This window comes from Rhinolophus ferrumequinum, chromosome 11 (genome assembly GCF_004115265.2).
Source record: "Rhinolophus ferrumequinum isolate MPI-CBG mRhiFer1 chromosome 11, mRhiFer1_v1.p, whole genome shotgun sequence".
NCBI lineage: Eukaryota > Metazoa > Chordata > Mammalia > Chiroptera > Rhinolophidae > Rhinolophus > Rhinolophus ferrumequinum.
The window spans coordinates 35324846-35351367 of NC_046294.1; the positions used below are offsets into that span (position 1 = coordinate 35324846).

The following is a 26522-nucleotide window of genomic DNA, read 5'->3' on the forward strand; positions in this document are numbered from 1 at the left end:
GACATTTGCTCAAAAGGTGGCGTTAATCAAATGAATGCTAGCGTCACCATGCGACAGGCAGGACAATCAAAGAAAATGGCAGAAGCACGGTTGTCGTTCGAGGAGTGCAAGACCATTTTGAAGTGGTATTTGAAATTCAAGAACGTTGTGGAAATACAGCGACAGTGGAGGCATGAGTATGCAACAGAACCTCCAACACACCTAACAATTGCATGTATTCGTGATAAGTTTGAGACTCATGGTACTGTGTGAAGAAATTGAAACGGCATGCGCAGCGATACAAGTGGACACTTTGGTCAGTGTTGCTCAAGCAGTAGTTCACTGTCATCAAATGTGTCTGGACGCTGGTAGTAACCACTTTGAGCACCTCTTGTAATTGCAGAAGTCAAACGTGACTTGTATTCATCTTTTGTTATCGGTATATATTGAGTATTACAATTTTAATACAGTTTTTTTCCTTTCTTACAATGTGTATTCGTTTTGTGTTTTTTTGGCACCCTCTGTATATAGTGTAATAAGTACTATGGAGAAAATGAAGGCCAAGAAGCGAGGGGTGGGAAAGGACTGGAGGGTGGTTTGGCATTGTAAATAAAGTGGTTCTGGAACCTGGTAAGGAGCAGATTTCCATAAATATTTGTCAGCTGGAACCACTCACCTGCACTGCAACATGGACATGAAAGGAGCTGGAGGTACAAAGGCTGGGTGAATTGAGGTGCTGGGCCTTCAGAATGAGGCCCTGGGCACTGCAAGCAATTGCATAATAATGGTATAAAAACACAGCCCTCAAGTAACCGTACCCCCTCCCAGCTGTCTCTCCTGCTGGGCAAGATGAGAGCAAGGCAGCGTGAGGGCCGGCAATGCCTGGGTGATCCATTCATTCCCACATGTACCACCAGGCTGCGGCAACATGACCAACATTTCCAGCCACAGTTACCTGGACCGGAGCCAATGCCGAGCAGGTCACACGGTCCTCCCAGATTGAGATTTCTGGGTGAAAACATCCTCAGGCATTGCCAACATGCCAGGCAACTCACAGCTGCCCCAGGGGCAGGCATGCTTGCTCACCCCCCTGGGGCACTCCACGCATGTGCTCATGCACTCGTATGTGTTCTCATTTGTCACAGCCTCGTGCTCACATACGCACGTGCACGTACCCACATGCAGTTACCCAGGCACGTGCCCTGTCTCTCTGTTTCACAGAGCCCTGCGAGGCACACACCCACCCTCAGGTTCACACACCTGGTAGTCTTCTTCCTCTTGCACACTCAGGCTCTCTTAGCTCCATCACGCCATCATCCGCACCCCCACACACCCGTTCGCGATACATGCTTTCAGAGATGGACAGACTCGCTTGCTCTCTCATTCCTTCTTTAAGTTCTTTTCTCTCCCGCAACCCTGCCCCTTCTCCCGCACACACACAGACAAGCAGGCACACTCCCTCCCTCCTGTTCTCTGCCCTGTTCCCAGGCCCTCCATTACACGCGGGTCCTGGTACTGTAGCAGGCACTGGGTGTGTACCCAGCTGCCTTCTCCACTCCGTGCACACGCACACGTTTCTTTTTCTTCTCCCCTCATGCACACTTTTTCACATGGTCACCCTCCTTTTCTCTTTCATTCCCCCTTGCTTGCTCACTTACTTGCTCACAGTCACCCAAACACATTTATACATTCCAGCTCACACTCCCCCTCTTCCATGCGTAGGTGTTCACATTCGCAAGAAACCAGGCAACCCTGCGGGTGCTGGGCCTCCGCTCCTTCCCCAGCCAGCACCTGTTGGGGCCTAGCTTGGGACCAGCAGTTTCTTCAGGGGTACAGCGCAGAGAAAGGAAGGAAGTAAATAAGGCAACCGTAGGTGCTGGTGATAGCACGACATCAACAAGTGTTGCGCTGTGTCTCCAGTAAGCAGAATCATGGGTGAGCCTGCTCCTAACATGTGCAGGGACCGAGGCCTGACTGCAGATGGGGCCCCTAGTGGTGCATCAACGCACTGCTCAGGCCTACACTGCCAGGGCCCTTGTGTGCATGCACGTGGGCCCGTCGTGTGTCCAAGAGTGGTGCACACTCCACCGCTATAGCTGCTCTTTGGCCACCCCTCAAACCTAAAGATCCCCAAGCAGGAGGCCATGTCCACCTTCCGAAGGTACACCTGTACCCAAGCAGGCTTCAGGCCTGCTCCAAGCAGGGAGCTCTGGAGTCCTAGTTAGCCAGAGCGCGGCCTGGAAAGAGGAGTGTGGCTGTGCCTCCTGGGCCCTGTGGACTTCTTAGCCCATAGGGAATGGCACAGCCAGAGAAGAGGGCGCGTAGGGCCCAGGTCTAAGGACAACACTGCTCTTGAGAACAGGCTGCTCCCTACAGCTGGCATCCGGCTGGAGCTATGATGTCATGGCCGTCCTGGGATTTCAGTATGTCATGATTAGCTGGTTCTATGCAAGGTTGGGAGTCGACACCGAGGCCTGCGTAGACCACTGCCCATTTGGTAGGAGCCGCGGGCCTCTTGGGCCCGTGACTCTGATACCCACTCCCACCTAAGTCCCAGTGACTTTCCAAACTCTCCACCAGCCTGAGTCTCTGTATCATCATGGTCATCAAGTGGACCCTCTTCTGAGGGGGTCGAGATCTAGGTAGGTCTCAGCAAGAGGCCACAGCCCATGATGGGTGGCCTCTTAGAAAAGGTCTGTATGGAGGAAACCTTTGTTGTCCTAATCCTGCAGCGATTCTCCCTGGCCCTCAGGGAGGGTAGGTCATAGCTTTCACGGCATGGATGAGGTCTTAGGCCAGAAGCTAGCAAGGGCCAATTGAAAAGGCAGCCTGACCCTTTTATCGATTGGACAGCTTTTTGCTGAGCATCCACTCAGAGCCAGGCACTGGTGATACAGTGAAGAGCAAGACAGACCTAGACCTGGTCCCTGCTTTCAAGGAAGACAGGACTCCATGGAAGGGTGCCGTGGTAATGTAACCTCGTCTTGGGGCAAGCTGGCTGAGTGGCAGGTCATGGAAGGCTTCCTGGAAGCAATGGCCTTTAAACTGCGACCTGAAGGATGAGTAGGGTCCTGGTTCGTGTCTGTAGGAACTGGCTGTCAGAGCATTTCAGGGAACAAGTTAGCCTCATGATGGGCCCTGTCCCTATCTGCTAACCCTTGTTCTCACAGAACCACCCCGTCTGGTGCCTAGTATTGGTTCAAACTGGTCTGGGAGCAGGTGCAGGAGCCCAGATGGACAAATGTAGAGAAGACAGACCTGTATAGAGTATTATTACTGAGATGTTACTTGTGTCTGTCAACACTGAGTCTTTTATTTCTTTGCTAATGGATGGTTTTGTTTTCACTCAGGACTTTGAATGCATTTAGGAGTGTTTATTGTGGCTGATGGTATAATACATTGTCTTTGACTTGAGTCTTTGAAATGAAAATGAAGGAAAAACAAAACACTATTTGGATGTGCTAAGAACCCTAAGTGGATACCATTCTGTAATACCATTGCATTGAGAAGAGAAGTACCCAGCCAGGTACTCACTGGTCAGCGATGGTATAGGTTAACTATTTTCAGACACCAGAACAAATATGGAGGTAGGGGCCCAGGTGGCTGGATCTTGGGGTGCTGTGAGGAGGCAGACAGACCTGGGTTCAAATCCCGGCTCTGCCACAGACCAGCAGCCTGACCTTGGGTAAATTATCTGACTACTTTGAGCTCCAAACTCTTCACTCTAAAATGAAGGTGATAACATGATGAGATCTTCAGAGATTTTGTGAGGATTAAGTGCGTTGATGCACGTAAAGTGCTCATTACCCAGTACTTGATAAAGGGTAGGTCATAATGATGGCGATGAGTGTGCCAGGATATGGAGTGTGAACAGAGAAAGCCTTGCGTGTTCCCAGAGCCCAGACATCAAGTCCCAGGCCAGTCCTTCAGCAGTGGAGTGGATGGTTAGCTTTATGGACCTTTCCTGGTCCCTGCCACAGGCCTGGGACCTCACAGAACCAGCACAGACACATGCAGGACTGTTGTCTACTTGCAAAGTCAGATGGGAAGAGGGGCCAGAGTCATAGGGGAACTCATCCATTTTCCTTCACCAGAATAGAAACAGTTCTTATAATTCTAGGGAGATACCTGGATGTGTGAGGAGACTGAAAAGAGAGTCTGCAACTGGAAGAAAAGCCATCTGGTCCAGTCCCCTGTCTCCACACAGTTTGATTCTAAAGCCCATTCAGACAAATGGGCATCCATCATATTCGTGAGACATGCAGTGATAGATGCTGTCACCTTCCTCTTTGGCCTGGCCAGGGACTAATCACCCCAGCTCTCAGAAAGTTCTTTATACCTTAAAAAAGAAAAAACAAACAAACAAACAAAAAACCCTTCATCTTTCCATTTAAGCTTATTTCTCCTTTTCAGGTTTCAGCACCGGCTATGGCTATCTGTTGCTATCTAATAAACTGCCTTAAAACTTAGTGGCTTAAAACAGCAATCATTTTATTTGCTCATGATTCAGAGGGTCATGCTGGGCGGTTCTTTGGTTCTGTGTGGCATCAGCTGAGGTCATTCCCTCAGCTGTATCTGCCTGGTGCTGAGCTGGGATGAGGTCCAAAAGAGCTTGTCTTACATGTGAGGTGCCTCAGTGCTCCTCCACTTGGCCTATCTCTCCATGCAGCTAACTTGGACTTCCCCCCAGCATGGTGGTCTCAGGGTGGTCAGACTTCTTATATGGCAGCTGATTTCCAGAAAAAGGAGCATTCCAAGAGAGCATTCCGACAGGGGCAAAAACAGAAGCTTCTGGTCTCTGAAAGTCCAGCCTATGAAGTAACATGGTGTGCCTTCACCACAGTTATTGACTAAAGCCTGTCATAGGGCCAGCCCAGATTCAAGGGGAGGGAAATCAATTGCACCTTCTGACAGGAGGAGTACGGAGAATCAGTGGCCATCTTGAATCCCCCAAAGTACCCTCCTTGTAAGTTTTCACATACCTCCTAATACTAGCTTCTTCCTCCCCTAAATCTTCCTTCCTTCAGCCTCCATCTCATGTGGCATTCTTTCCTCCAACCCCCAGCTTTCCATTATTTAAACTACTCACCCTTTGTCATTTAAATCTGCAGTGAGCATCGCTGTATGCAGGCCCATCCCTAACATTTGTAGGGCCTATATGTGCTTGTCTGTGTCTAAACAGTTAATTAAGAGTTAGAAAGCAAGCTACCAAGCTTTAAATGAAATGTATTCTGTCCTTCTCCCTTGACAAATATTCCCTTGTAAGGAGCTTGAAAGCCAGATTCAGATTTAGAATTCTGACTCCTCAGAGTTCTGCACCAAAATATGGAACCTAAGGACAGCCAGTCCCCAGCCATCCCTGGCTCTGTCCGCCATCACAAGGGCTCTCGTGCACATTTTTGTGGATGGGTACCCCAGCCCACACATCCAAGCTCCAAACACACCTTCTGCAGTCACTCCGAGCGAGGCCAGTCCTAGGGATGCGTACACAAGCACAGTAATCGGGGAAGAGGACCACACAGGCCCAGGAATCAGGCGCAGGACTATTTTGGCAAGGAAATCTGTGTTGCCCAGTATGTGGTCTAAAAGGGGGAATGTCCCTTTGGCTCCATGAACTTCTCACCATGCGGAGGAGCGTGCCTGTGAAGGGTTGAAGCAGGGTCCCTCTAAAGTGTGAGGCCAGTGTGAGGGACATTTTCCTGAGTGTGAGGACAGCGCTGAGTGTGTGTGCCCCTGCATTGGGCATCACCTCTCACAGACGGGCTCCCACAAGCCCTTGTGCTGCTCCACCCCTCCCGCTATGCCGTTTGCTTCTCCCCTGTGAAATGGGACCAGCAGTCTTCTCATGGCACTTGCCAGAGTGCAGTGAGAGAAAGAATGTGAATGAGGGTTTGTACACCGCACGGCTTACTCACATGTCATTTTTTTTACGGTGTCTCACTGTTGAATTCAGAAGCCCTGGATGGGAGTGAATTTGAGCTCTGTTCCTTTGGAGGTAGGGGACTTGCACGAATCAGTTTACATCTCTAAACTTTGAGATTTCACACACACACATGAAAATAATGCCATGGGACAGGTGGAGCTGCTTATGGAGACCCCAGTGCTGTTTCTTTTTAATCCCAAGTGATTAAAACCTGAAGGATCTAAGGGACCAGGGAAAGTTGTTAAAGGAGGATCTAGACTGTCTGACCAAGCATACCCGGACATTAGCTGGGGTCCCACTGCCTTTTCAAATGTAGACAAGAAGCCTGCCCCAAATTGCCTGTTCCATGCAATTTTTTTTTCCCCACGCAATCTTCTTAAACCAAGACAAAGCTTTGCCTATAGCACCCCTCTTCTAAGGAACAAGCATCAGCCTCCGCTCTCTTCGGTCCCACCTCTCAGTCTGGCTTTCCCCTGCTACAAAGCACCAAAGCCTGGAGGTGGTTCCCAGAGCTGATCCCTTTACCCTGGGTCATTCAGTTTGTGGCTAACGGTGAGCATTACATCCGTTTCAATCATCGTTTTGCCCACATCCCTCCTGAACATCTCTTAGCTTAAGACGGACCATTCCTCCATTACAAACAAGACCCTTTGAAAGGGTGCTTCTGTCCTCCACCCAGCCCAGCATCACCTTCTGCCAACCTGAGCCGCCCACCCATTTGGTCCTCGCCTCTAGCATCAGGGAGAGTCAACCCTCAGTCACACCCAACCTCTCAGGCCTGCCTCTCCCCAGTGGGAGTCCTGGCCTGTTGTGAAAGTCCACATTACCTGGATAAAACTGCTTGTGTTAGTAATATTTTGCTACGATATTTTGTGTGCATATATTTTTAATTTGTGAATATTGTGTTGTGTTAGTGCACATACTTTTCGCTCAGCACTCTGTTTCTGAAATCCTTCCATGGTGCCATATGTACTCTGATCCTTTGCTCCTAAAGGCTGCACAGTGCTCCCCGGTGCGTCCCTGGGCACTTGGCCTACCAGCTCCCCCAAGCAATGGGCCTGCCGATACCTCCACAACCCCCACCCCACCACAGACAGCAGGGAAGGGCACCACGGCTTACTTTCCCCTTTAGGGACTGTGTGAGAATTTCTTGGAGCAGAACGACCAGTTTCCAGACTTTTCTATTTCCCAGACCTGTTCCAGGAGAGGATCTGGAAGAAGCTAGAGCAGAGAGAACCAGAAGAAAGGTAGTGTGGGTGGAGGCTGAGGAGATAAGGGGGACCCAGAGCATGCCGGGCCTTTATTGTTGGCCATGGCGAGAATTTTGGTTTTTATCCTAAGAACAAGCGGAAGCCACTGAATTAAACTAAAGCTGGGGCTCCGGTTTTTTTAAGGCAGCCGTGGGTCTTTAGTACTAGAAGGGCCCTGAAACACCCTGTGTCGCACTCTGAATTGACAGTAGGCCTCTAAAGCCTATGGAGGCAGTGAGATGCCCAGAATCAAACAGTCCACTAGAGGCAGAGCTGAACTGCCACTCAGTCCTCGTGACACTTTGCCTACATTCTGAGGCTCCCCGGTTATAGAGGACCATCTGAGCGTTGCAGCCTCTGGAGGCTTGGGATTTGTTAGCACTGCTGTCCTGGGGGGTCTCTGGTCACTCTTGCTCACCTCCTATCACCTGGACTCTCCTAGACTTCTGAGAACACTTTATTAGGACCCACTGAAGAACCTCAAGCCAGTATCCAGCCTTCTGCTGCTATGGGGCCTCCAACCTTTGATCCCCTCTGTGACACTTCCCATGCTGCCTTAATGGGCAAGAACTGAGCCAGAAGGTTAAAGACATGCGTGCCGATGCTGGTTCTTACTCTCTGGACCTCAGTTTCCTCATCTGTGAAATGGGAGGGTGGAACAAGATGCACTCTCAAGTCTGTCCCTTCCTTCCCATGCATTTGTGTTTAAGTCTCGCCCCAGGGCCTCTCTGTCAGTTCTTTTAGTTCTCAGCGTGGGGGCGGGGGATGCTGCACCCTCAGAGTTTCATTGACCCTTTCACCCTTGTACTTCTGGGCCTCCGCTCCAGAGAGGCACAAAGAACTGAGTCTTTGTTTGCAACAACAAAGCTGTTTGGTTCTATTTCAGATAGAACCATTTTATTATATCCCATCCAGAGAGTACTTGAGTTGCATTTTGTTTTGAAAGCTTGTTAGCATTCCGGATTTAATTAACTGGCAGAGACAAAACTGCCCCACTTGCACCACCCCCATTCCATGCCCATTCTATCCATCACCCCAGTTGCCAGTCAGCAGCCTGAAAGCCCCTACCCATGTGGGGGCGGGGACCCATTGTCCTCCTGGAGGGCCCACCTGGCAAATGAAAGGGAAGTTCTTACTGCTGCCTCTCTCTCTCTCTCAGCTCCCATCTCCTGCACCCCTACCCCCTCCTCTCTAAATTCTGCCTACTCTTTACTGAGCATTCACCCTGTGCGGGGCACCAGGCTAAGCCCTTGGAATGCTTACCTTACGGTATCCTCAAAATCCAAGAGACAAGCTATCGTATATCTGTTGTGGAGAGGACGGATTAAGTCACTTACCCAAGGTCACATAGGTAGTAAATGGCAACGCCAGGCCTCAAACCTAAGTCTGTGTGACTCCAAAGCTTTTACTTTGAGCTATTACACACAGCTGCCTTCCTGGAAACAAAGCCATTTGTGGGGATAGCAAGAGCTGCAGTAGAGACTTGTAGGGTCAGGCCCTCGAGATATTTCTTGTGACTTGGAAATCTGCCTGCCTATAGCATCCACATACAGGTCTTGCCTTTGGAAGTGCCCTCTTCCCTCTCAGGGGTCTGCAACCACATTCAGCCCCCTTGCCTACCAGCCCCCAGCCCTCCCATCTCCAGACTGAGCATCAGACACCCTCAGTTCCCAGACGTCTTCCCATCACCTTGGTCCCAGTCTTGCTTTTCTCTGCCCCCCGCCCCCACCGCATGTCGGAGTGTGATAGGCTGTGCCAAGGGGAGAAGGCCTGTCCCCTTTGTCCTAGAATGGGCTGAAGCTCCTTCTCAAACTTACTTCCCCCAACAAGGAAGAGGAAGCAGCAGCGGAGGCCCAGGCTGGGGTGTCCAGCTAGGTCTTATTTTCAGGGAAACACGGTAATAAGTGGTGAGCACCCATGTTCTATTCCGAAATCCTCTGATGCCAAATCAGTTTCCTTTCCCATGCCATCCTGCCTCCCTGGGGAATGCAGAGATAAATAAGACTTGGGCCCTGCCCTCGGCCATCTTACCATCCAAAGGGAGCAAACACGTACTGCCAGCCCAGATCCTTGCTACGTCCTGTGGATGTGTCCGCTGTGTTACTCACGGGTCCGTAGGACTGAGCATCCAGAGGGGCTGTGGGAAGCCTGTGCAGGTCCGCAGAACTCCACACCCACCATCGCTTTGCCTTTACTCGGAGGGGCTAGAAATTTTTCACCAGGGCTCTTCTCAAAATTCCTGGGAGTCCTGCCGGTCGGCATCAGTACTGAGACACAAAACATCCCCAGGGCAGAGAGCAGGTGCTCTGTGAATTTGTGCCAGCTGAAAACACTGGGGAAACTTCTCTCACCCCAACACATCCCCTCTGACTCCCAGTTTACCTGCGGTGCACCCCCCAAAAGGGAACAGAAAATGGGGCCACCACCCCAGCCTGTCCCAGTAAGGATGGAGACCACAGCAGGCCCCGTGCCCAGCAAGGCCTAGCTATCCCTCAGAACCCAGGTGAGTGCTGACAAGTGTGATGATTGCGATGGCAGAAATGGCTGATTGGGCCTATTCATTCTGGACTATGAAACTGAGTTTCTCTGGCAGTACCTCCCTTGGTTCTGCATTCAGGACCTACCCAAGCAAAACTTCAAAATAGGCCTTGTCAGCCTGCCTCACCCCCCTCTCGTGGGTTGCCAGGTCTTTCTGTGGAAAAGCAGAGAGATCATGAACTGTGGAGTCCAACAGACCTGAGTTCATATCCCAGTTCTGCCACTTCCTGCCTCTGTCACCCTGGACAAGTGACTTAACCTCTCTGTGCCTCTACGGCTCCACAAGTGAGACTGGACAATAAAGTCAACCCACGGTGTGGTTATGGGTGTTAAATAATGAGCATAAGGCTTTTGATGTGTCTGGCTCAGAGCTGGCAGAGTAGGAGCATGACAGAGGATAAGTCTTCCCTGCTGGTTAACCCCCTCATAGGTGGAGGCTGTTAGAAAACCGCTCAGGCTTCTCCTCATCCCACCCACACTTCCCTCCATCCCCACAATAAGATAAGAGCAAGAATCCTATATACAAGTATCCAAGCCTGATGGTGGGATTTCAGACACAGTGATAAGCTGTGGAGTCCAGCACCGTCGCCCAGATAGATGAGACGGTACTTCTGAAACAGTGAGAGGTGGGAGTGTTGGAGATTTCTTAAAGATGATGTGGAGTGGCGAGCAGAATACCTGAGGTAGCCTCATCTAGTATGTTGGTTAATGGAATGGACTCTGGAGATAGACTGCCTGAGTTCTAGTCTTAGCTTACCCAGTTATTAGCTGACCTTGGCCAAGGAACTTGACTTCCCTGTACCTCAGTTTCTTCATCTGTAAAATGGGAGTAAGAGTAGCACCTACCTCCTAGGATTGTTGTAAGGACTACATGTGTTAATATGTGTAAAACATTTAGAGCAATGCCCAGCACATGTAAGCACTCTTTCTGTGTTATCTAATAGTGGTGATGGTAGCAGCCAGCATCCTGGCTCTGCCATTGGCTGGCTTTTGACCTTGAGCAAGCTGCTTCCTATCTCTGGGCCTCAGTTTCCTCATCTGAGAAATTAGCAGACTAGACCAGATGCCCCTCAGGGCCTGTCAGGCTCTGACAGTCAGTGGTTCTGGAAGCCTGGGCAGAACTGAATCTGATGTTCTGTTAGTCAGGGTCCCCTGTGACTTAGGTGGGCATAGCTGGGAGGTCACCCTGTCCGTGTTAGGGAAAACTCTCTCCTCATGTAAACAGGAACAGGCCGAGCCAGCCTTCTGCTCCAGTTCCAGTGAGCTAGCAGCTGGGAGCTCCAAGGATGAGTCACTGACAGGAGCAGCCACCGTTCTCCAGCTCAGGAGCCCCAGGGCACACAGCTGCAGAGTTTAATGGTGGGATTTGAGTGCTGTGTGAAAGGAGAAGTATCATAGTGTTTCCACATGCCCCAGGTAAATCTGAAAGCCATTTGCCTGCAGGCCCTACCCAAGTCCCTAGAGCTTTGGCCTGGGATACTGAGCTCCTTCCTTCCAGGACTTCTTCCCTCCCTCCCTCCATCCCTCCCTTCCTCTCTTCTTTCCTCCCTCCCTCCCTTCCTCCCAAACTCTCACCATCTCCCAGCCTTTGCTGCAGTGACCCTTTCCTGAAAAGCAGTATGGCAAAATGGAAAGACCACTTGGTGTCAGGAAGCTCTAGGTTCAAATGTCAGGTCTGCACTTCTTCTGGCAAGCCACTTAACCTCGCTAAGCCTCAATGTCCTTGCCTGGAAAACCCCCTTCACCCTGCGCAAGAGGCAAGCGCATGAGGAGCTGGTGCGATGTTAAATCACTGTCAGCAAGCTGCCTCTGAGTCAGGGTTTCATGCGTGGCAAAGCAGCTACCTCGCTGTGAACTATTGAAAAGCCAGCCCTTGACACAAGCAGCCGCCTCTCACCGACAAAACGGGGCTGCTGATAATATCTACCTCACAGGGCTGCCGGGAGAAGCAAATGCAGCTGCGTGTGCAAAAAACGCTTTGGGAACTGCACAGAGGCTGCCCCGCAAGGTGGCATTGTCATTCCCAAAACAAGACAGTGACTGAAAGGGTGGGCAGGGCAAGGACAAGATTTGGCGTCATCTCTAGGAATGGGACCGGAGGGGAACAGGATGCAGTGGTCCATGCAGGCAGGGACTGCTTTGAGCCTGATCCAGTGCTTGGCAAAGTATATAATTGGTGCTCAATACATGTGTGTTGGACTCACACATTAAAGAGCAGAGACTGAAGTCAGCCCAGTTCTCCACCTCCCCCACCTTCCACCACTTTCTACTCCCTACTGCTGAGATCAGGGGTTCTTAACCAAGAACCCCTCCATAATTGTACGCAGAATATAGTGTGTGTTTGAAAATATATCTTCCTGAGTGAAGAAATGTTAGATTTCTGCCCAGAAAAGCTTTTAAATAAACCCTGCTCGGAAAGGTGGGCCTCTCCCAGACGCTTAGTGAGTACCCCACAGTTGGATTTATCTGGCCCCGGGGGCTGCCAGGTACCCTGTGGATTTAAAACAAAACAAAACAAAACAACAACCTCCACCTTTGTCTCTCAGATGTGCATACAGGGCTCCACCAGCCTGCAGTTTTTCTTTCTTGCGTGTTAGTTAACCTGCCACCTTTCATATGCAAAAGTGATTCTCATGCCTCATCAGGGGCCTGATTTCTGAGTGGCTGTCCTATATGACTGGCTCTCACAGAGCTATGCACACTCTTTCAATCTCTTTCACGTGTCCCACTATGTGCATTTAGGTGTGACAGGTGTGAGTCAGGGCCCCCGAACCTGGGAATATTAACTAGGCCTCCTGGTATCTAAACTTAGAATGGTGATCTCTTTTTAAAATATTTTTCTCACTACAAATAAATATATGTGTATGTGCATATACATATACTGGGGGTGCCAAAAAACTGTATACATATGACTTGTATTCATCTTTTGTTATCAGTATATATTATTACAATTTTACTACAGCTTTTTCCTTTCTTAAAATGTGTATACATTTTTTTGGCCCCTCTGTATATGTATACATATGTATATGTATAAATGTGTGCGTGTATTTGAGGAAATCTAGAATACATAAACAATGAAAAAAATCACCTCTAATCTCACTCTCCTCCAAAGAACTGTTGTTACTATATTTCCCCAAAAATAAGACCTAACCAGAAAATAATCCCTAGCATGATTTTTCAGGATGCTCGTAATATGAGCTCTGCACCAAAAATAAGCCCCAGTTAAAATCGTCAGCCAGGAGCCGGCCCGGTGGCTCAGGCGGTTACAGCTCCGTGCTCCTAACTCCGAAGGCTGCCGGTTCGATTCCCACATGGGCCAGTTGAGAAACCACAAGGTGGCCGGTTCAATTCCTCGAGTCCGCAAGGGATGGTGGGCTCCACCCCCTGCAACTAAGATTGAACACGGCACCTTGGGCTGAGCTGCCTCCCGGATGGCTCAGTTGGTTGGAGCGCATCCTCTCAACCACAAGGTTGCCAGTTTCGACTCCCGCAAGGGATGGTGGGCTGCACCCCCTGCAACTAGCAACGGCAACTGGACCTGGAGCTGAGCTGCGCCCTCCACAACTAAGACTGAAAGGACAACAACTTGAAGCTGAACGGCACCCTCCACAACTAAGATTGAAAGGACAACAACTTGACTTGGAAAAAAGGCCTGGAAGTGCACACTGTTCCCCAATAAAGTCCTGTTCCCCTTCCCCAATAAAATCTTTAAAAAAAAAAAAAAAATCGTCAGCCAGACAGACACATTTAGTACATTCGTTGCAACACATAACAGACATATTTAATTATAAAATAATAATGTTAATATATAATTAAATATAAATAAATAATATTGACATTAATACTTAAAATAAATGATAATATAAATTATAATTAAGTATTTGTAAATACTCAAGCAGGCACCTTTGGATGAGAGGTAAACGCCTATGTAAACAGATGAACTCGAGACTTATTGCTGAATGACCAGAGTACAGGCACAATGCATGAATAACTTGCGCACTTGATAATGAACGGATGTTATTGTGTCTATTATGAATATTCATAATTCAATACGTCATGTGTTGAATTAAGACGTACTTAATACACTCGTGTGAAATAAAGAAATGTTTTCTGAATTTTGGTGCCAGCAATTTTTCATCACTTTTGTGTGGACCATCATTCTTAACTGTCATCATTTTTGTTGCCACTCCTGTCTCATAAGTCTTTAGTTAACACTTGATTTAATGGTACATTTAAAAGGCATAATATTTTTACCCCCAGACAAGATGAGTGCAAAAAGAAAGAGCTATTCTGTCGAGTACAACAAAGGAATCGTGGAGGATTCCCGGGGCAAGAATCTTACGGCTTTCTGCAAAGAGAAGAAGTTGGATCTCCGAATGGTCTGAAAATGGTGAGCAGAGTACGATAACCACAGTCAACAGGTAGACGAGGGAAATGCTAAGAAGCGCAAGTGTGGATCAGGTCGGCAACCATTATTTCCTGAGCTGGAAGACATCATCTGTGAATGGATTGCTGACAGGAGAGCAAAGGCTTTGGTTGGGCGCAGGGCTGATAGTCAAGCATTTGCCCTTGCAATGGCACCACAGTTAGAAATATCCCCAGAAGAATTCAAAGCATCACAACCTTGGCTGGATGGCTTCCTTCAGCGATATGAACTGTCTCTAAGATCGAAAACACTGTTCAAGCTGGAAGAGACTGAAGTTATTAAACGTGCACTGGTATTCAAGTCCTTTGTTGATGGCATCAACTTTTCTAAATATCAACATGATTGCTATGGATGAAACTGCAGTGTTTATGGGCCAAGAATCTCAAACGATCAGAGGGGTGCCTTGACAGTCTACATTTCCTCCACTGGTTGCAAAAGTGCACATGTTACCTGTATTTTAGCAGTTCATCTGGATGGAAAGAAAGCCCCATCTCTAATCATCACAAAGGGCAAGAAAGATAAGGTTGAATGTGTTTCAGGCATTTATGTTCTTGAAACCGAAAAAGCCTGGTGCACACAAGCAGTTATAAGGAAGTAGGTCGATTTAATCCTGCCACTTGTTTTGTGAGGTGGCCAAAGAGGTCTGCTAGTCTGGGATTCAGCCAGCACTCACCATGATAAAGACATGAAGAACTTCCTTACAAAAAGAAGAAGAGATCAAATAATGATTCCCGCAGGAATGACTGCCTATAAACAAGCTATTCAAGGACCATTTGCGCATGGAAATCAATGACTATATTGAAAATAGAAAGGAGAGAAATCGGTGTGGAAACTTTGTGAAGCCTAGCCTGCAAGAGGTTGTGACATGGGTGAAGAATTCATGGGATAAAATCACTGACAGCTGTGTTGCCAGTGCACCACGAGCAGGCTGCATCGACAAGAAGTGCTCATTTAAGGAGAGCTCCATTGCTGGACATGAGAGATTGGGGCCAATGGTTCTACAGGAAATGGAGTAGCAAGAGATTCAAGCCAGAATTAGGGGTTTGGAGAGTTATGATGATGTTCCAGAAGAAGATGACATGACTGTATTTGAATAAATGTAGATTTTTGTACATGAATAAATGTAGATTGTTGTACATGAAAAAATAAGACATCCCCTGAAAATAAGCCATAATGCATCTTTTGGAGCAAAAATTAATATAAGACCCAGTCTTATTTTCAGGGAAATACGGTAATACCTGGCTTCTCTTCTTCCCACATACTGTGAATGACATTTATGGAGCACTTACTATGTACCAGGCATACACTGTGCTGCATGCTTTCCAAGCATGATCTCATGTTAACCTCTTCTCCTAACATCAGGTATTCTCTACCTTTTTATACGCACATTTATACTTCCTTAAATTTTAAGGCCAAGGACCTCATGCTGTTTTGTAACCTTGCCTTTCTCACTACATAGCATCGAAATTTCTTTCCATGTTATTAAATATTCATCTACAGAGTCATTTATAACAGCGACATGATGTTTTATTGCAGGCAAGTTCCGTGCTTCTCAGACTGGGGTACATGTACCCCTGAGGGCAAAGCCACAGGATAAATGTAGCACATTTTCCTGAAGCTTAAATTTGATTCAAAGTTTTAGGAGGGAAAAAAATAACACCTTATTTTAATCTCAAAACAAGTACAGACATACCATAGTATAGAACAAAGAGTACCCATGAATTTTAAAAACAAAGCCACCAAGTTCAAGATTGTGTGAGCTTGCTGTTTTTCCCCCAAAACCCAAGTGCCCCTGTCCTCTGAGGATGGCAAGAACATCTGAGAAGAACTGAGTTATAGTTCATGCCCCTCTTTTTAAGGCAACTGCGAGCCAGGGAGAAGGGATTGTCCAAAGTCCACAGTGTTGTGTGTTGCAGAACCAAACCACGTGACGCCTGGGCCTGTACCCCTCCCAGCTTTCTGTATTTGGCAGCATTGTGGACTACTTATTTGGAGGGTGTGGGTGGAGACCTTGCTACTTGAGTAATCAACCCTTTGCTTATCAAAGTGTAAACTCTTGGCTTCCAATGTGATCCACCTCTTAGCAGCAGCATTTGCTTTTTCACCTTGCTGGCCAGGATCTGAACTGTGTGCTCAAGTGGTTAGTAACTGTAGCTTTTATGGGCAAAGGTAGATACCCTCCCCCAGCTCCCTTGGACTCCACCAGCACGTAGATTTTTCACTTAATGTACTATATTGTCAACATGTATCCGCTGGTCCATTTTACCCACGAGACTGAGGATCGTGTGTGATCATTATTATAATCTGGAATTTCTTGAGCACCCCCTAGATGCCCCGTGCTATGCTGGGTCTTTCATCTGTAGTATCTATAGTCTTCATATAGCCTTTCAAAGTACATGTGATTATCCTAATTTATCAGTCAGAAAACTAAGATTATCACTTACCCATCATCATTCACTCATTTAGTAAGTATTTACTGCAGGTTGACGTGCCAGGGCTTGTGTTAGAGGGTGTGGACAGTCATAATGAACAAAACTGATACCACTCCTGCCCTTACAGACGAAACTTATAGACGAGTGGGGAGATGATAGTCAACAAATACTTTTACAAACCGTAGTGAGTGTGACGTAGCCCGGAGACTGTCCCACTGCCTCGGTTTGAACCGACCTCGGCCACTTAGCTAGCTGACCTTGGGCAAGTCTCTTCACCTCTCTGCACCTCCTCTTCATCTTCTGTAAGAAGAGGCTCACAGTACTACAACTGCATAGAGGTACTATGAAGAGTGAGCAAATGAGCACACATAAAGCACTCAAAGCAGAGTCTCGCTCATTCCAGATCCAGTGCTGCTGCTGGTGGAACGAAGGAGAGGCATGAGGTGCTGGGCATATATGATAGGGCAGGACCTTCTTCCGCTGACATCTGATTGGGTTCTACAAGATGAATGGGAGTTAACGTGGCTAAGTGTTGTTGGGGGGAGAGGGAAGAAGAGCATGTGCAAAGCACAGAGGGTGGGCTCACCCGAGGAACTGCATGGAGTATGGCTGGCACACAGCAGGTGCGAGCCGCACAGGGTCAGCATCTGGGAAGGAGGAGGCTGTGATCGAAGTACAGCTGTCTCGGACCTGGGCTCCACACCACACTGTTGATCCAGACCATGGGAGATGCTCAGTACATGTTTGTGGCGTGAGCAAGCAAGCACATGGACAAGCAACTACATTGGCCTCCTGTGGTCCTGGCTATGGAGGTTCCATTGTTGCCCAGCCAGAAAAGGAGTCCCTTGTCCTATATACACAGTGGTGTGAGGACAGTCCCATCCCCACTGTCAAGGCGTACACGTCCATTTTGCTGCCCCCTCTCTTCTTGGCAGTAGACTGAAACATGTGGGTTTGGATGGGGACCTTCAACATCTGGGACTCACCAAGGTGTCTGGTCCTGGAATCCTTCCCTACGCTACAGTCAGGGCCTCAGACCTAAGCCAGTGGTATCAGGCTTAGGTATCAGGCTATTTTAGTAGTGGAACCCTGTGTTGAAATAACCTTAGAGAAAACCCAGTGTATGGAACAGGGACAAACAGAGCTTCCATGGTTGAGCCACAAGCATAGGAACTCAGAGCACTTGGTAATGCCTGGTGCACCTTAGAAAATGCTAAGGCTCTAAAAAGCACAGTTAGAAAACCAAGGGTTGAGCCTAACCCCCATTTTCCAGGTGTGGAAACTGAGGCCCAGAGAGGAGGTTGTGCTCCCAAGGTCACACAACTAGGGACAGACGCAGAACTGAATCCCAGATGTTTGATATTAATTCTGCTACACCAAGATTTTCCTCTGCACCCCACACCCCCTCAGTGTGGGGTCTTGGGGTGGGGGAGGGACACGTGGCCATGATCTTGTCAAGTGTCCAGCTTCCAGCCCCAGTGAGGGCACAGAGCAAGAGAGTCAAAAATCCAGAGGGCAGGCGTGGGTGGCTTGTTCAGGTTCACAACCTGGTTATGCCATGTCTTTCTCTCTCTCTCTCTCTCTCTCTCTCTCTCTCTCTCTCTCTGTCTCTCTCTCTCTTTTAATTGAGTTTGAGGTGGTTGGTTCTTGTTTCCTTAAGAAATGGAAAAGAATGACGCTACATAAACTCAACGATGTTAACTCCCTGAAAAACCTCCTGCCATTTTAACTCTGTTACTGGAGAAATAAAAGAGAAATAATTTGTCCACCCACACTTAGCTCTTTCTGACGAAGGTAGGTGAATATTGCTTTGCTAATCGAGGGTGAATGCTGGAAGTGGAGCCACGCTGACTGATCCCGGATTGAGAGGAAGCCACGGCAGCCCCAGAAGGAGCGGTCCGTCGTGGGTCTGCAGGACCCGAGTCACCGGTCTGCTGTCTGCTTTCCACAGGTCTCCCCCAGCCGGTAGTGATGGAGGCGCTGGACCAGGCGGAAGGGCTCGCGGACTCGCAGAGAGAGATGCCACTGCCCCCACCTCCCTCACCGCCCTCAGAGCCAACTCAGAAGCCAACCCCTCAAGGCACCAGGAGCCATTCCCTCACTGTCAGGAGCGGCCTGTGCCTACTCGCTGCCTCCCAGTTCCTGGTAAGGGCATCGCAGGCCACATAAGGGCCTGGAGATAGTGCGTGTCAAGGGACAGCCTTCCAGTTCCTCTCCGGTATTGCTGTCTGGGGATACAGAAAGATGAGGGGCCTTCGTGGTGCCCCTCATTGACTCGCAGCTGAGCTACAGCCTAGACAGCTAAGCCCTGCTTAACTTCAAAAGCAGGAACATAGCCCCCTCCCCCCCCACAGCCCCCTGGTCCTGCAGGGGTCTCTCTGCGGACTTCTTGTCTATGGATGCATCTCTGGGAGACTTGCCTTTTTATGTATTCAGCTGGGGTGGAGGGGTCCTCTCTGGGAAGGGCTTTCTCTTGGCTTCGTTCAGTTCACTTTTCTCCAGAGAAAGTCCTGAGGCCTTCTCTGGGCACAGGGTACCTCGGCCCTTTCCTCAGCTGCTCAGTCTGTACCTTGGGGGGCCAGGTTGAGGCAGAAGGTGAGCTCTGCAGGGGGAAAATGGAGCCGAGGAGCCGGGGCTCCAAACCCGGTCTGCTTGTCCCAGCTTGCCTGCGGGGTGCTCTGGCTCAGCGGCTATGGCCCCATCTGGTCACGGAACGCCACAGACCTCTTCTCCTCCTTGCTCACGCTCCTGGAGCAGCTAGGACCCTCGGTGAGTAAGCTCGGGGACCCCCAGGGTAGGAGGGAGGAGTTGGGGGCCTCCAGTCCTACCAGCGCTTGCAACCCGGGGCTTCTCTGAGTTCAGAAGATACTTCCACAGCTCTGAGGCGCTTCTCCCTGCTCCCCACCCAAACCTGGCCCAAAGTTTTCAGAGCCTTGGTTCTGTCCCTGTTGAAACAGATGAGATCTCTGCCCCCCCCCACCTGACCTGTTTGTCTCATGTCCCCCAGGCCTGGCTGGGCATTGGGACCTGGGAAGTTTTCAGTCTGCTGCTGGTCTCTCTGTCTGTGCTGCTCATTACCGCCCTGGTAAGGCTCCTCCTGACCCGACTCAGTGCTCCCCTCCTCTGACCCTGAGGCTGATCCCCGAAAGCTCTCATCTGACCTACAGACTAGACATTCTAGGTAGGGCCGAGGACGGGGCATCTGCCTCCTTCAACCAGTTTGTCTAGCCTGGGCTGAGAGGCACTTTCTTTCTCAAAATTGGTTTACAGTGTTCTAGGCCAGGGGGAGGGGCTGAGGCAGGGAGAAGACTGGAGTAGGAACCCCCACACCCCACCAAGAAGCCCTCAATCCACAAGAAACTGAAGGTCGGGGGAGGGAGGGGACAGGAAGGATGGGGGGTGGAGCTTCCCATCTAGGGGAGGGGCAGTGCCTTGCAGACAGCTCCTAGGAGAGCAGGGCTGCTCTGGACATACTAGGGGCAGGGGACTCAACCCCATGGACAGCCCATGAGCCAGGGGGCAGCGGCATGGTCCCAGGTCCATGATGCCATATGCCTCCAACTAGGTGTGGCACCTCCTGAGGGCTCCCCCAGAGCCACCCACCCCACTGCCCCCCGAGGACAGGCGCCAGTCGGTGAGCCGCCAGCCCTCCTTCACCTACTCAGAGTGGATGGAGGAGAAGGTCGAGGATGACTTCCTGGACCTGGACATGGTCCCCGAGACTCCTGTGTTTGACTGCGTGATGGACATCAAGCCTGAGGCCGACCCCACCTCACTGACCGTCAAGTCCATGGGTCTGCAGGAGAGGTGGGAGGGGTGGAAGAGGGGTGGGCTCTACGGGTCCTGGAGCTCTCAGCTCCCAATCAGAAGGGCGGATGACTGACTCTAACTCCCGGTGCTCAGGACCGAGCCGACCTCATAGCTTAGCCAGTGTAGACACATGCTCTTTAGGTCTGATGCATGTACATCAGAATGCCCCAAGGTGAATGCTAAGAAATACTGTTACTGCACACGAACACATAGGCATACACATGTGTACACACGTGCACACTCACACGTACACTCTGGTGCTCAAGTAAGTTTGGGTAGGTTTCTTTACTGCAAGTCTAGTCAGAGCCTCTAACATGCATGTGTTGTAAATCAACAAGGGAGTAGTGTGTGGCATGCCTCAAAGTCACTGGACGACAGAACCCTCCTTTAATAGAGTACTTGCAGCGTTCCGCAGAGCACACTTTGGGAGGTGTCGACACCCTCTTTTCAGAGCCCAGTTGGGTAAGCCAGATCACACCAGGTTTGAGTTGCCCACATGATGTCATAGAAGGAGCCAGAAAACGTAGCTTTTTGTTTCAGCTCTGTCACCCCTAATGCACAGGCTTGGGCAATTCTCATGCCCTCTCTGGGTATTGGTTTCCCTTTCTACGTTATAAGGCCCTTCCTATTGTGTGCCTTTCGAGGCTGCACTTGGAAGACTTTGTCCAGGATAGACATCCTCGCGAGCACTGTGCTGCCCTTAGAACTCCCTCTTTCCCTGACAGCCGAGGGTCCCGGCCTCTCCTGGATGAGATGTCCTTGATTCATTGGCACCCTCATCCCAGCCCAGGACCGGGCCCAGGACCATGATACAGAGGGTCGAGCCCTGCTTCTCTTCTCTAGGCAGGTGCCCTCTCTCTGGGAGCTTCCCGGGGGCTACAGGGCTGGGCAGTGCCTCCGGTAGTGACAGAGGAGAGTCCAGGGGAGGGCTGTGTTGAGGTTGCCTCAGAGGGAACCTTTGGAACAGGGCTCCCAACCCCCCACTCAGTTAGCAACTGCACTGCAGGAAGCAGGAAGTGGGGAATGGGGCCTAAGCATTGGACCTGAGACTCGTGCTCTTTAGATCAGGGGTGCTGTTACACCCCCACTCTTCTTTGTGGAATCCATCCTGTTCCCACTCCTGATCCCTCCCTCCCTCATCTTCCTGCTCCAAGGCCCCCGGCTGATGCCCCTCCCTGCCCCTGAGACTCACTTCCTCTTTCCTGGTTCTTCCAGGAGGGGCTCCAATGTCTCCCTGACCTTGGACATGTGCACACCAGGCTGCAACGAAGAGGGCTTTGGGTATCTCATGTCACCACGGGAAGAGTCTTCCCACGAGTACCTGCTCAGCGCCTCCCGCATCCTCCAGGCCAAGGAGCTTCACGAAAAGGCCCTGGACCCCTTCCTGCTACAGGCAGAATTTTTCGTGAGTCCCCTGAGCCGGCCACCCCGTGGTGGTCAGACCTCTGTGCTCGTGTCAGTCACCCAACTAACAAGGCAGTAGAGCGGGGTGCTCAGAACTCAGCATTAAATGCTAAGTTTAAAATAGATTAACATCATTTCATTATCAGCTCTCCTACTGTCTTGGGCAAGCTGTTTCTCCTCTGGGCCTCAGTTTCCTCATCTGGAAAATGGGGCTAAAATAATGGGGATGTTGCAAGAATTAAAGAGATCACTAATGTGTGCAAAGCGCCCATCAGGGTGGTGGGTGTACAGCGGCATTCTCATCTTTAGTGCCCAGTGCTGTGCTTTGAAAGCCACAGGAAACCTTTTCTTCTGACTCCAGTTTTCCCACCCTCCTCCTGCCTGACCACCAAGCATTGTTCATCCTGCTTTGATGTCTCTCCATCCCTGTGGCTGTAGCTTAAGGTGGTCCTGATCACCTCCTCTCTAGTCCTCTGCAACAGCTTCCAGCTGCCTTCTGTAGGCCTTTGAGGGATCCAGTAAATGACACCCCTGGTTTACCTGCCTGAGCACTCAACCAGTTAAGAGTTAAGACCTAGGAGATCACAATATCACCTTTATTTTTGTTGATAAAGGCTAAGTTTAAAATGAAGCTTAGGTATGTAGCAATAGTGAGCTTTCTAATATCGACCCCCAGAATTAACAAACTTTCTACCCACCCCAGGCGGTGCCAGCACACCCAGGGCCTCTCACCCCATGGGGCATCCCTATAATTCTTTCCCGGCAGGAGGGTGGAGGAAGGAAGGGGCTGGGGCCCAAAAGCCCATTCCTCAATCAAATGCACCCATCAGGTAACTTGCCCATCTCTCTGGGCATGTTGGACGGAAGGTCATGAGTATTTGAGGAGAGTCCCTCCTGGGAGAGGCCAGAAGGATGGGGAACCGTGTGCCTCTCTCCCAACTTCCCTCACTCGAGGCCACTCTGCTCCCTGTCTGGACTGGATGGCTCGCCCCTCTGAGTAGAGCCCCACCACCCTATGACCCACTGCTCCAAACTCTGTAGGACTTGGCATGGCCTGCATTACCAAGTTGGGCTAGCCCCAGCCACCTTTTTCAGCCTCACGTCCCCTGACCCCGGCAGGGACTGTCCACTTCAAAGTGGGCCAGCCCCTGCTGTGTCTTTCTCCTCCAGTATTTCCACACATCATCCCCCACCCTGGGTGCCTCCAGAAAGAAAGCCTTCCTGGACCACCCAGCCCTTACTCCTGCTCCGAGTTCCCAGTGCCATCACCGCCCCTTGAATGAGGGGCTTGCGTCCTTTCTGTTACTTCCTGTTCAGTAAATCGTTGTCGATTTTGCCCAGAGAGAAAGGAACACAGCCTGCACACCTACTCCATGGGTGCTTTTACATGTTTTTTTATTCTTTTGATTCTCACAACAACCCTAGAAAGTGAGTATTAGGATCCTCCTTTTACAAAGTGTATCCTCAGTGGGTGCAAACACAGTGAGCACAATAAAACTATATGTGGTCAGGTGCTAAACTATGTGGACAGATAGATGGGGAGTGAAGAGCTGAGAGGCACTGGAGAGTCATCCCACAGGGCATGGGGGGAGGTGAGGCTAGAGGGGAACCTTAAAGGGTGGGCATGATGTGTAGAGTTGAAGAGGGGTGCTCTTTGCAAGTGGAATGCCATGAGCTCAGACCTGCAGGTAAGATGGAGAATGGTATGTTAGTAACGGGAAGAGACCAGCATAAATAAAGTGTGGCTCTCTTGAGAGCAGCCAGTGGTAAAGAAAGGCCAGATCTCAGAAGACCTCACATTCCAGGCAGAGAAGTTTACCCTTGGAGCTCTGGACACACAGAGTGACTGGGAGCTCAGAAAATGGCTCCTTTCCTGCTGGAGAATCAGGGAAGGCTTCTTGGAGGAGGCGGCATTTAAGATGGACAGGACATGAGAAGATGAGGATAGGGAGTGGATGTTATCACACAGTAAATAGCACAACTTTAGGGTCTGAGATGGGGATGTCCAGGGCGAGAACATGGATCAAGAAAGCCACCCAGCGTGGCTGCAGCACAGGCAGTGTGGAAGAAGGCAATGATTGGCCAGGTCGCTTTTTCTCTTGTTCTTCTTTGTTCGTGAACCGTTTATTGAGTGTCTGCCATGTACCAGACTGGCTGTCGATAAAACATAGTAATAATAACATTTATTATGCATTCAGCCTTTGTCAGACACTGTTCTGGAATTTTTTTAGGTTCACTAACTCATTTAATAGTAACTGTTTATTGCATGAATGCATGTACTTACGCCTGCCCCTGGACTCAAACGTCTATGAGCGTCAGCCCGCCGCTACTCACACCCCCATGTGGTCCTCCTGCAGGAAATCCCCATGAACTTTGTGGATCCAAAAGAGTATGACATCCCTGGGCTCGTGCGGAAGAACCGGTACAGGACTATCCTGCCCAGTGAGTACTCACTGCCCCAAGGGATGGGGGCGGGCACCTCACCTGGGTGCCCCCTCACACTGAGGAAGACCTTAATTCCAGAGCTAGGGACGGAGGGTGGGGTGCACAGTGAAGGGAAATGCCCCCTAGTGAGGGCAGAGGTTAGTTCATTTCTTCACACAGCACTTGGACCCTTGCCCTGGCCAAGTGTTTTGCTGGGCTCTCTGGAAACCCAGAGAGAAAGAGTGATGATAACAGCAGTTCCTACACAGTGCGTGGTGACTGAAAGTGTTTTCACATCCTTTGTCTCTTCAGAGTGGGCAGATTTTAAGGAGAGGAGATTAAGCTCAGAGAGGTTAAGTGGCTCATCCACAGTCACACAGCTTGGAATTAACATAACTGTTTCACACCGGGCTTCTGTGACCTCAGAATTGGGCTCTTTTGTCTGCCTCGAGTTTCGTTTGTCCAGAGTATGCGTCCTGGAACAGGCAGAGCCACCCCACAAGGGAATGAGCTTCCTGTTAGGGAGTAAGCACCCTGTCAGTCAAGGTGTTCAAGCAAGGCTGTATGAGCAGTCCCTGTCCCCTGGAAGGTCTGATAGGGAGTTTCCCCGTTAGGGGCAGTTAGACCAGGTGACCTAATGTTTCTCTTTCAGACCTTGTGTGTCATTTTCAGGTAACTTTAATCAAGCCCCTGTCTGCCTGTCACCCTGCAGAGTTTTGGCCCCAGGCCCCAGGGCTAGCTTCATGGGGGGAGGGGGGCTGTGACTTGTTGAAAGTGAATCCCCACAAACCTCTTCCGCTCATTTTATGGAGTGACGAGGCTTTAAAAAAGCAGTTTGCCATCAGCATTTCCAACAACACGTAAGATGTCATGACTTATTTTTAACTTTTAAAATATCGACTTGTGGTTGCTATGGTTACACAGTCTCTAGGTAGTTCCAGTTAAACAAAGCACCATTTAAGGCCAGGATGCACGATTCAGGGCTGCTCACCTCTTGCCTCATCTTGCCCCCCACCCGCCCACCTAGCCCCACCTGGAGGGAGGGGCTCAGGTATGTCAGAACCTGGGCCTTTGCTGGCCACGCAGAATGGCCACTGCGGAAGGGCCTCTTGGCACTGGATAGCTGAAAGAACTCGAGCTACGTCCACCTATGCCCTGAGCCTCCAGGCCCCTGAGCCCAACAGAGAATTGATCCTGTGCTCTCTGAGACTGGAATGGGGGCGCTGAGAGGGAGCGGTGACAAGAGAGCAGAAACGCCCTCTCAGATCCAAGACACCCTGAGATTTGTTCTCACATTCATTCTGCACGTTTCCTGAGCCCCTGCCCTTGGGGCTGAGAATTCAGACATGAATGAGACACAGACTCTGTGCGTAGGGAGCTCACAGGCTAGTGGGAGAGACAGATCCATGGACAGTTTCAGTACAAAGTGACCAGTCACCCAGCAGGCAGCACCGAGAACAAGATGCAGGGGAGCAATTTCTGTCCATTTTGCCACTGTGTCCCAAGCACCAAAATAGTGCCTGACACATAATAGACATTCTGCACCTCTTGGAATGAGTGAATGAATGGGTGAGTGAGTGTGAATGAATGAATGAATGAATGCATGCATGCATACATATCTCTCAAATCTAACTCCCCCTTTCCATCCTCACTGCCAAATGACTTTTTTTGGGGGGTTGGGCCTTCCATGTTTCCCAGTTCCCAGGGGCGCTATTTACATAGACTACAGTGACATAATACCCTCTGACCCCTGACGCTTCTTACTTGGACCACTGCAGTAACCTTCCAGCTGGTCTCCTGAATTCACATTCTTCCCTCCTGTCCGTCTTCTACCATTGTCACCAAAATGATGCAAAACAGAAATCCAGTTGTGTCCTTCTCCTCCTTACACACTGTCGTGTCACTCTGTAATCCTCGGGTTTAGGTCCAGCCTTACAAGTGTGGTTTATAAGACCCTTTGTCAACAGGTTCCTCTCCAGCTCCTCTCTCATCAGCCCCCACCTGCCCTGTGCACTTGAAACAGGCAGAACAGTGTTCCCTACTTCTTCTACTGGTCCCTCAAACCCAGCCCAGGTACCACCTCTTCTAGGAAGCCTAACCACCCTAGCCAAATCGAGGGGCCCCTCTATTTCCTCATCCCCAGTGGTCACAAACCACACACTACTTGTGTGCCTGCCCCACACCCTGGGACAAGGACAGAATCGTGTTTGTTTAGGAGTGTCTGCTCTCAAGCACAGTGCCAGGCGCAGATGCAGTGCTCAGTCGCGTCAGTAGGACCATGGCCATTCCCACAGTGGTTCTTTAATACCAAAGACCCTGGTGTCTGGCCAGAGGGG

General features: G+C 50.0%; 1 protein-coding gene across 1 annotated transcript in view; it reads left to right on the forward strand.

Moving 5' to 3' along the window:
• The window catches only part of PTPN5 (protein tyrosine phosphatase non-receptor type 5), a 55314-nt gene that overhangs the window by 22158 nt on the left and 6634 nt on the right, over positions 1 to 26522 (forward strand). The window contains exons 3-8 of the mRNA XM_033121110.1: positions 18500 to 18693; positions 19210 to 19317; positions 19556 to 19633; positions 20114 to 20355; positions 21574 to 21763; positions 24120 to 24204. Of these exons, the coding sequence (XP_032977001.1) occupies positions 18500 to 18693; positions 19210 to 19317; positions 19556 to 19633; positions 20114 to 20355; positions 21574 to 21763; positions 24120 to 24204 (897 nt within the window). The remainder of the gene's footprint in view (positions 1 to 18499; positions 18694 to 19209; positions 19318 to 19555; positions 19634 to 20113; positions 20356 to 21573; positions 21764 to 24119; positions 24205 to 26522) is intronic.